Here is a 10,833-nt window from a genome sequence, read left to right on the forward strand (position 1 = left end):
CAACCCCGCCCAACTGGGGCGAGGCCACGCCCCCTCGCGGCGGTCGCGCGCCCGGTGCCGCCGCCGCTTCCTGCCGCGTCCGCGCGCCCGCTCCCGATCCAGCGGCCGCAGCGCCGGCCGGACCGAGCGGGAACATGAACACGGTGTTGTCCCGCGCCAACTCGCTCTTCGCCTTCTCCCTGAGCGTGATGGCGGCGCTCACCTTCGGCTGCTTCATCACTACGGCTTTCAAGGAGCGCAGCGTGCCCGTCAGCATCGCCGTCTCCCGGGTCACGCTGTGAGCGCGGGCAGGAGCGGGGAGGGAGTGGCGGAGGAGGGCTCGGCGGCGGCGCGGCTGCCGCCGGGGACGGGAGTGGCCGGGGCGGGGAGGGGGCGCTGGCGCCGGACGAGGGCAGCTCCCCGCGGCCCCTCAAGCCGCCGCGGGATCGGCCTCCTGAGCGCGCCCGCCCGGCCAATGGGGGAGCCCCACGACGGAGCGGCCGCGCGCCGGCCGGGCTGGGCCGGGCGGTGCTCGCGGGGCCGCCCCCGCCCCTGCCGCGAACGCTGCGGCGGCTCAGGCCGAGCGGAGCGAAGGGCCTGCCCGGACCGAGGTGGGCATGCGGTTTATCCTGTTCTCTTATCCCATCGTAGTGCCTTCTTCTAATTTGTAGTTCCCTCAGATTTCTTCATTGATAACCTATCGTCTTTTCCTGTCTGTGACAAGTAGGCTGACTGGGATGGCTTCTCTTCTGCGACATGCATCAGGTGTAGGACACACAACACCACATCAAACGCGTGTTCCCCACAGACAAAATGAACTGACACAAACTTGTGCTGCGGCACCTTTTTTTTCCAAATTTGGTGTTTTGGGGTTTTTTTTGTCAGAAGGGGAACTTAGTCACAGAAAACTTCCGCCAAGTATGTATGATATGGAAGGCAATGGTTTCACCAGCAGTTGAGCAGCAGTTCCTGCCGCCAAAACGCGTAGGTCTTTGCTCCCACTTCTGTCCGCATAGTCCTTTACCAGCGCTCCACGGGGCAATCGGACACATAGGATACTTCACTGAGTTGCTTTAACTCAACCACTGCTTCCTTCTTTGGTTGGTTTTGGCCCATATTAGTGAACTAAAGCAGCCCATCCCTGCAGTTGTTTAAGGCCAGGTTGGATGGAGCTCTGGTCAGCATGGACTAGTGAAAGGTATCCTTGTCCATGGCAGGGAGGTTGGAATTAGATGATCTTTAAGGTCCCTTCCAACCCAGGCCATTCAATGATTCTATAGAGCTTTGGAGCCACCCCAAGGTAAGTGGCACCAGTGGATGGCTGGCAGCAGGATTTGAGAGGGGCGATCAATGCAAATAAAGAATGGGGATTTCCATCACATTTCAAACTGGTTCAATACCACAGGAAAAGAAACCCCATATTTATGCTACAATCAGGATTGCAAGCGACATAAAACTGGCATAAAAGCATATTTTTGGGTGTTACAGGGAGCTCAACTTACATGAAGTAGCATACCAATACCTAATTTGGATGAAATTTATATTGCTAGTCCTGTCTCTGATGCACAGATCTGGTATTACTGAGAGATGTTACACCTTTGCTGCTTGTCTTGAGGTTTTGCGTTCTGCAGACCCCAGGCTTAAGGCCTGCTACTCCACCAGATTGACAGGCAAATGCTTGATAAGGTTTGCTACTTAAAAACATACTGCTTTTTGCAAAGGGATGGAAATTCATAGCAAGGCTTAAATGGGGAAGTTTGATGGGTTTTTTAATGGACTAATTTTCAAATTGCAATAAAGGTAACTATGAAGTTCAAAATTCATAAAAATATTGTTACATGAGGAATTAAGGTTCATAGCGGATTGCCAAGCTGATTGCTTGTGGTATTCTTCTTTGTAGATGGTAAGTTTGGTAAATTGATAAGCTTTATGAATATATATGGAAATACCTCCTGTGTCTGTTATTTTCCAGTTTCTTTTTCTATTGTAGTTTCGTGTGACAATGTCGGATGTTGTTCCAAATGTGGATTTTTAATAAAACCTTCCAAAATGATACTATTGTATCATTCCATAATGTAGAGAAAAATAAACATTTTCTTTATGTTGCTACTTAAATACATTACAGGAATAAATCTTCTACACATGTAAACCCTTTTATCAGAATGGTTGGAGTGTCTTGTACAAGCCTGAGCACTAGAGGCATTTTCTATGGAAAGCTGAGAAATAATTTTGAAAATGGTTGCCAGCAGACAGCTGTGCTGACAGTGTTCAGATCAGACTTATATATTTGGGGCTGGCTAACACATATTTTACTAAAATGAAAAGTGGTTCAGTTTAGGTACAGATACAGGATTTTTGTTAAGAGGAAGAGGTCTAAAGGCTACATGATATTTTAGACCACTGTGGTGGCAAGGCCTGTTATTCAAAACTGGGGCACTGTAATTTCTGGAAGGTAGGTGTTAATTTGTAATGTTGATTGTAATTTAACCAAAGGTATTTAAAAAAATTACAGAAAATGAATGAGGGAAGTATCAAATAAGAATCATAATTTATGTAATGTGTAAGAAAGCAAATAATAAGATAGAATAATCTTGTGTTTTGTTTTGTTGTAGTAAAAATGTAGAAGATTTCACTGGACCTAGAGAAAGAAGTGATCTGGGATTCGTCACATTTGACATTACTGCAGATATCCTTAATGGAAAAAATGGTTTGCCAACTTTTTGAAAAAAGAACACTTTGATGTCTATTTTTGTTGCCTTATAATCTTCAGATATTCAGGGCTTGGGGAAAACTAGCAGTTTGTCTTAAAATAAAAATTTAAGCAGCAAAAAGTAGTGCAGTTTAGTATGTGGACAGTAGTACTGTTAAGTTTGCATTGCTTGTCTGAGGAGTGAATTGGTAAGACTTATAAAGCATACTATTCTGATTGTCATGCCAAATCTAAAAACTCTGATGCACCTTTTAAATTCATTTTATTGTCAGGCTTTCAGAGTTCTAGCCAGGTAATGGTTGCATAGAAGTACCTGTCTTCTTTTAAAAATAAAAAGACATTGGAGTCCTTTACTGCTTAGATGTTAAACTCTAATCTTTAGCATTGAAGACTATGAAATTCGTTGGGAAGCATATGATTTACTACAAAATTTATCACATCATTTTTGGCCTTTGCATCATTTTGCAGTTGCTGTTACAGTTTTGCAGTTCTTCTTTTCTTTTTCTTTGCTTCCCTGTTAGTCTGGATTTTACTGGGGAAAGAGTATTGTGTTGTGGGTATTTATGAGGATTTTCTGGTATTTTGTGTTGCATAGGTTTTTAGACACTAGAAGGGAATTATCCTTAGGATGTAGCCTCTTGAATAAATTCTGTGCTTTCTGCAGAAGTCAGTGCCAAATATGAGGCAGCATGCTCTACCTCAGGTGATGGCACTAAGCCTTGCTTTGCAATTGGACTGAGATTCCTTGGATTTTTTCCCTGGCTGCTCTTTCTTGTCACTGTTAGGCAAGATATTGTTTACTTCTGTGTTTGATTTTCCCTGTTTTGAAGAACAATTTGTTTTGTAAGCAAACCACACAAAATATTGTGTTGATATGAATGCTGGATAAATGGGCTAATCAGATTTTTGCAGTTCTGTCTTGCACAGGAATAAAAGGATTATTTTTTTATTAGATAGAAGCAGGAGAGGTAAGCTCCTAAGTCTGAGTTTTACCTCTGAAATGCTTATAGGTATTAAAATCAGAGACTGACATTCCAAAATAGGTGCATGGATCTGTGTGCAGTGTATATAGGGGGAATCAAAGCAAGGCAGGACAGGACCTCTAATAAAGAGTCTCATACAAGGATTAGTCTGCAATATGTAGACATAAAGGTTCCATGTTTTAATGACTTCTAATAGTAGCAGTACTTTTTTATATAAAGACTCTGTCTTAATCTTTCATGCTTGGCATAAATAAACTTTGCAATGTTTAGAGCTGTAAAATGCAAATATCTGGTAGGGGTTTTTTGTCAAAATTTTCAAAGAAATACAGATAGGTGGGCTCTCTTAATTACTGGAAACAAATTGTTAGTCCTGGGAAAAATTAAATAAAATGGCAGATAGAAAAAGAAACTAGGCAAAGGAAAGAGGAGGATACAGCTTTCACAAAATCCTTTAAGCTTACTTAATTCATTGCTAACTTTTGCAAGTGATAAGAAGTCCTACAAAGATCTTTAGAATCTTATTTATTATTTGAGCTACATGACAAAAAATGCTCAAGTAAGATAGCTCTACCTATTCTTGCACTGACAGCAGTTAAATAATTGATTCTTTCTTTCTTTCCTTTGGAATTAGTAGCTTCAAAACATGATTTTGTCTTGTGATGAGTGAGTGGAAGAAGATTTTGAGGCTGGTTAGGGAATTTATTCTTTGAGATAATGGCAAATAGAATACAAAAGAGAACTGGAAAATAAAAGTTTACAGCTAATCTTTATAGTGAGTTAAAAGGTCTTTTCCTTATCAGCTGCACATGGTGCATTCTGTTGTTAAATAAACAGACAACTATTTAGAATCCCAGCATTATATACTGGCAGTCTCAAATGGCAGTCATCAGTTCTTTACTCTTGATCAAAAATCTGAGCAGAGTTTCTTTACAGTCTAATGAGCTTTCTTTGTTGTCAGTAGGTAATCAAATTTGCTAATTTCTGGTGTCCCTTCCAATATGAAATACTCCCTAGCTTCTCACTTCTCTAATGTGGGTATTAGAGGCTCTTTGAATACCCTACGCTCCACCAGTTTTGTATTGTTTATTATTGTATTGTTTAATGTTTTTGTATCCACAGTTGAATATTAGGGTTCTCAGAAAGTATAAATAATTACCTTGAGGATATTTGCTGAAGAATTCTGTTGTGCCTATTATGTTTAGGGTTTTATAATGAGTTGTCTAGACAAGGATTCTCATTACTAGCTTGTAGTGTCAAATGTAGAGCACTTAAATCATTGGAGGACAGATAGTTGTTAGATTTCATAAATAGTGGGAAAAAAACAACTAAAATGGGTCACTTCAATAAAATTAAAACGTATGAATGAATGTATGAATAACATACAAGGTATATGGAAAAGTAAGAAATTACTGTAATTAGTATCATCTGTTTAGGTACAGTAAAACAAGGTTATGTAAGTACAGTATGGTATTTTCCTTAACTCCCATACATCTGCAAAGTATATTTGACTGGAATGTTAAACAATTGTTTCTATATTTATCTGCAGAATATTCAACGAAAAACAATGTAAGTATCAAAAAGAAGGTTGAGGCAATTGCCCATTTTAATACTGCAGTTATTTTTAAACTTTCTGTAGTTCTGCTGGGAAGAGTTAAGGCACCAGCATTTCCTACTGGGTTGGGCTGTTTTTACTGGCTTTCATGATTGTTATTCTTTTGACAGTTTAACTGCAGGGTGGGAAGTTCTTCATGAAACCTAACTTGGTATGCACCTAGTAGAATGGGAGACAAGTAACACAGGCTTTGTGTTGCAATATGCTTGCAATAGTGTACTGTAAATGAGTTTTTCACTTATTTTTTCTGTCCATTTTACTTTTTCCTAACATTCTTCAGATGACTGCAGTTAGAAACAAAATACAGTGGCTTTTGGTCTGGCCTGGTGTGGTGGATCTTTTGCTCACATATCACAGAAGTGTTTGCTCATGCCAGTTACTGTAGCCCTGTAATTCATGTACGTTACCTTGTCATACTTCTCAAAATAATTGCCCTTGCTGCATCCTTTAAGTTTCTACTGGTACTTCACTTTCACTGACCTGATAGGAGCTATATGGAACAGCCTGTGGAAAAATTACTTCAGTGAAAAACCATGCTGCCATAGCACCACTGAATTCTAGTTAAAGCTCCTGTGGTCATGTTGCAAGAATGTAGTGAAAGCTTAGGGGTTTTCTTAACTTGCTGCACCAAACTACCTCCCTACTTTTTGTTTCCTTTGTTTTTGCAGTACCATAGTTATAGTATACAAACTAATAGATATTGTGTTTGTACTGGAATGGTTTTTAGAGTTTCTGACACTTTATTGTTTTGTTTCATCTTTTAGGGTTTTTTTTTTCACATAAGGCCCTAGTTCTCACAAATATTGAGAAATAATACTAAACATGACTGTTTAATACCTGCTTAAAAGAACAGTATAAAGTTTGATTCATAAAGTTAAGAATTTGGGATCTCTCTCAATTATTCATAAAATGTTTGGGGTTATGCTTACACTACTTAAAGTTGAGATTTCTTCCATTAAACTTGGAAAAGTGTTGAGTACCTAAACAGTCATGATAGCTCAGTTTAAGGCCCTTATTTGAAGCAAAGTCTAAATACTGCTTTAAAAGTGATTTACCTTTGCAATTCAAAAGGAAAACTCATCATGCTTTTTAAATCCTCCAAAGCTTATGACTTTTTAAAATGGCTTTCTTGTATTTTTTAAGCTTTTCCCTGTTGTTTCCGTTTATTCTGTGCCATAGTTCACTGTGCGGTAGTACTAGATTCCCTCTCTGTAAAGCATTATTATGTTAAATTAGTTATGGATTGCAAGTGTGTACTTCAGGGGTTTTAGATTAATAATGCTATGACATTGCAGTGTCTGAATGTGATCTTGTAAGGTATCTTACTGACTGAATTACAATTGTATTTTTAGGCTCTAAATCAAGTGGTCCTTTGGGACAAGATCATGTTGAGAGGAGATAACCCAAGGCTGTCCCTAAAAGACATGAAGTCGAAGTACTTTTTTTTTGATGATGGAAATGGTCTCAAGTAAGTAAATTCATTTTTTATTAATCTTATTCATGGTATAATGATTTACTTGCAAACTTTGAAGTATATATATGTGTATTTATTGGTGTGGTAAGGTACCTATATTTTGTCTGATGCTGTCAGGCAGTTGCATCCTCTGGTTTTCTGCTTTCGGTATTCTTGTCTGTGTAGAATTGTTTCCGGGATGCAGTCAACTCCAAAGGAGTTAAGGGAAAAAAAAAAGTAGGTATTACTTCATGAAGTAACTACACAGATTTAAAAGCTTATTGTTTCTGAATGAGGAAAACAGTCTGTATCCTAATGTATTTATTATTAGTAACTATTAATTAAATTGGTTGAGTATTTGTGCTGATAGTCTTTGTTGCTTTTGCAGGGGAAACAGGAACATCACTTTGACTCTTTCCTGGAATGTTGTACCAAATGCTGGCATTCTACCTCTTGTAACAGGATCAGGACATGTGTCTGTACCATTCCCAGATACCTATGAAACAACAAAAAGTTATTAAATTATAGTACTGAATCATAAGCAAGATATTTTTATACTTGTATATTGTGAATACATTTTATTGCGGTTTCTTCTCACATCCCTTGCAACTTTTCAATGAAAGGAACTTAATTTCCTCAGGTCTAACAGCACAGAAAAAGGAAATGAAAGTTCAGGTTTGTTTTTTTTTAAGTTACAGATTGAAGCTGAAACATAAGGGAAGGGTAAATTGCAGAGTAATGGTTTTAAAGGGAGGGGGGAACTGAGGATTTTTACTTTTTTTTTTTTCCTGGCCATCTGGGTATAGATCTCCTTTTCTTTTAAATAAATATTTTTAAATTAGAAGATAGACTTCCTGTGTTTGGGCTTTTTTAAAGTACTATGATAGTAGTTTATTGTGTATAGAACTCAAATACACCTGGAGTCAGTTTTTAGGAGTGCCTAAACGAAGCGGCCACTCTGTTGTACGGCATTTTGCTAAATGCATGCTTAGCATGTTACAGTAGGGTAAGCTTGGTCCTTTCTGGGACTGCCAACAGCTACCTGGATAGTTCATTATCTGTCAGGCAGCCTGCAGATCTTGTTTGGAGTGCCACTGATGTAGCCCACGTCCAATTTTGTATTATAGGTAATTTTAATAACTGCTTACAGTGCATCTAACTGAAAGAATGAAGTCTATTCAGCATGAGTCTGAAGACTTTCAGCATAAGACGTAAGCATGTCAATAAGAAAAGTAAAAGCATTAGGTAGAGATGCAGAGGAGTCTCTTGATTTTTATTGGGATCTGCTCAACAGAAAGAATGAACATTCTTTTTTCAGAAGGAGCTAGGACAACTAATATTAGAGGGGACCTCTATATAGCAGGGAAGGGGACAAATGTTGTCCAAAACAATCTGGGAAAACATTTACAAAATAGAGGATTTCCCCCTGGTAAGAAAAAGTAAGTGAGAGAGATTTACTAGCTTGAGTATCAACATGAATCTACCTTCAAGTCTTCTGATTTGCACCTCTGCTGAAAAAGTGGCCTCTCTGTGAGTACACATCCTACTGTGTGTCCTCCTTCCGTCAGCTACAACTGTGAGTGCTCATCCTAGTTGTGAGGACAGAAGGAGCAGGGTATCAGGACTGCCTCGTGGCCAAAATGATGGTTTATACTGATCAGCTAGTGGGTTTAGATCATCGTATGTCCAGAAGGAGTGTGCACTGCAATCACCTTCCTGGCATAGTTTTCAAACAAAGTATGACAAAAGTATTTATTGCCAGACCTGGAATGTTATGAATGTACTGGGAACTTGGAAAAAGAGGAATCTAAGTCTGAAATTAAAACTGAGGTTTTTAATACTGTAAATCAGAAAAAAAAAATAGGAAAAATGATGAGAATTGCAGTGTGGCAAACATTGCAAAAGAAGATATGCAAAAGACTGGAGCAGAATGTCTGACTTCGGTTTGAGTTCATTTAAGAGCTGATGGATTTTGAAGGAAGTAACTTGCTTTTGAAAAAGGTGTCTTTTTAATATTTGTGAATTATCCCTAAGTAGCTATTTGATATATTCATAATGTTGGTGTGTCAAAGAGGTGTTGAAAAACATTTCCAAAACAAAATCTTGTGTAAGTGTGAAAACTAAAAACATTACTTTCACAGGAATGCTTATGGCAATTTTTCATATGTATCCAGCATTTTAACTTGAATTTCAGGTCTCAATACTTGTGCTGTTTTCCACAGGTTAGCATAATCAGCACACTGAAATACATACTATTTTTTTTTCTACTTTGATATCAAATGTATATATTTCTTTAAAAATTGTTATAGAGAACTTAAAACTGTCATACAGAAGGAAAACAAAATATTTTTAGTGATAATTTGGCAAAGTTGCTGAGTTGTTAATTGGCAAATACCTAGTTGTTTTTTTAATTGCCAAATACATGGTTGGTTTATTCATAAGTTATATTCTTGAAATGTTTACTGAAACATTTCTTGTGGCTTGGCATTCAACCCATTCCCTACATTCCTTTGGCAGTACTCTTCCAGTGGCTGTCTATTATAAAGAGAAGCTTTATGAACATACTGGCTGTCTATTATAAAGAGAAGCTTTAATTACAGAGACAGGGATCTGCTGTCAAAAAACCATCGGGAAGAAATTTTTCTTCTTTCCTCCAAATTGGTATATTCCTCTCAGCAGACAGTACCAGAATTTTAAGACACTAAACCCCTAGCTTTCTGTTGTGATCCTTGAAGTTTTCATAGCCTTTCCCAGTGATGAGAAATTATGTTTGAGGTAAGCGTTTTAGAGGGATGAAGAAGAAGGCATCAAGGAGCCTAGGTTCTCAGAGGGAACAACTTGGCTTTATCCTGAGAGAGAGGCCAGCGTAGATGAGCGCTTAATGATGCTGTAATCACTTGCTCTTCATTTCTGAGCCACCAAGTGGGGGACAGGCTTGTCTCCTCTCTTCTCCATTCAGAGTGCAAGGAGGCAAATTCTTCAGATGACCTCTATAAAAGTAAAAAACCTTTAAAAAGTAAAGTGGCTACTGTATTTTGTTGTGACAATTATCAAACCATTTATAAAAAGAGCACTCTTACGGAAACAAATGGCATTTACTTCCTCTTGTCTCTTACACATCTTATAAAAAGAAGTAGTATTGCTGACAGCTGATTGTTCTCTCTGATATGTTACTAACTAAATATTGGTGGTTTATGTGGTGATGTGTACAAATGAGGTATTCCTTGGCAAGTAATTTACTTAATGAGAAAAGACTTGAAATACTTCTATAGAAGTTTCAACTGAAAATACTTACGATGCATTTCAGGTAGCAATTTTTTATTGAGGCTCTAGCCTAGGTTTGTGTTTGCCATCAAAAGCATGCAGCACAACACTGAAAGCCCTATGCAGGAAAGGAAAATGGCTTTTAAATAAAACAAGAGCACTGTTTCCCTGCTCATACAGACTCATTTATGGATTGGCACAGTAGGTATTGATAATAGAAACACATTGAGAAAATAAATTGTTTCTAACTATTAATTGTTTATTTGAATAAGTTTCTTCTGAACAATGAAATTAAAGCTAGCTAACATATTACTTGGCCGCCAGATTCAAATACAACATTTCCAAATGTTGAAAATGTTACTCTTCTGAGAAGTATTTCAAGATGATAGGTTTTGCGGGAACAAATGAAAGCTGTTTAGACTGAAAATTCAGGTAGCAGAGAGCAATGTTACTCCAAATTTGTGTCAGAAAATACATGGAAAATAACTATTTGTAACTTTCATATTTAAGTTCTTCTGGTTTATTTTTCTTCTTTTATTTTTGGAGGAAGTTTATATTTTTTTCATTAAAACAATTAAAAACTTTTAAAAAACATTTTTACTGTTCATTCAAACAAGCCAATTCAACAATACACCCTATAGCATGAAGAGTCCTATTCTACGCATGCTGGTGAATGTTCATAGTACAGTAGTCACAGGCATATTTTCATCAAACAGAATCCAAAATTTAGCTTGAACAAGCCAAATGTCTGCTGTATCATGTTATTGTGCCCTCCAACAGTTCCCTGGGACCATTTTTTAATGAACTGGCACATCATTAATGGAAACCGGTT

General features: G+C 38.1%; 1 protein-coding gene across 1 annotated transcript; it reads left to right on the forward strand.

Moving 5' to 3' along the window:
• On the forward strand, positions 1-10,595 carry SPCS3 (signal peptidase complex subunit 3). The gene is made up of 5 exons (XM_071556275.1): positions 1-277; positions 2,592-2,665; positions 5,162-5,238; positions 6,637-6,752; positions 7,126-10,595. Exons 1-5 carry the CDS (start codon positions 135-137, stop codon positions 7,256-7,258), a joined length of 543 nt encoding a protein of 180 aa, XP_071412376.1. The 5' UTR covers positions 1-134; the 3' UTR covers positions 7,259-10,595.
• Positions 10,596-10,833: the final 238 nt, after the last annotated feature.

The sequence above is a fragment of the Pithys albifrons genome, chromosome 5 (assembly GCF_047495875.1).
Source record: "Pithys albifrons albifrons isolate INPA30051 chromosome 5, PitAlb_v1, whole genome shotgun sequence".
NCBI classification, from domain to species: Eukaryota; Metazoa; Chordata; class Aves; order Passeriformes; family Thamnophilidae; genus Pithys; species Pithys albifrons.

What these genes read in the sequence shown, in the direction of transcription:
- SPCS3 (XM_071556275.1), top strand. Translation starts at nt 135, where the DNA reads ATGAACACGGTGTTGTCCCGCGCCAACTCGCTCTTCGCCTTCTCCCTG. An exon ending in CACATTTGACATTACTGCAG is followed by an intron (nt 2,666 to 5,161) that starts ATATCCTTAATG and finishes TAACTCCCATAC; the next exon opens with ATCTGCAAAGTATATTTGAC. An exon ending in AATATTCAACGAAAAACAAT is followed by an intron (nt 5,239 to 6,636) that starts GTAAGTATCAAA and finishes TTGTATTTTTAG; the next exon opens with GCTCTAAATCAAGTGGTCCT.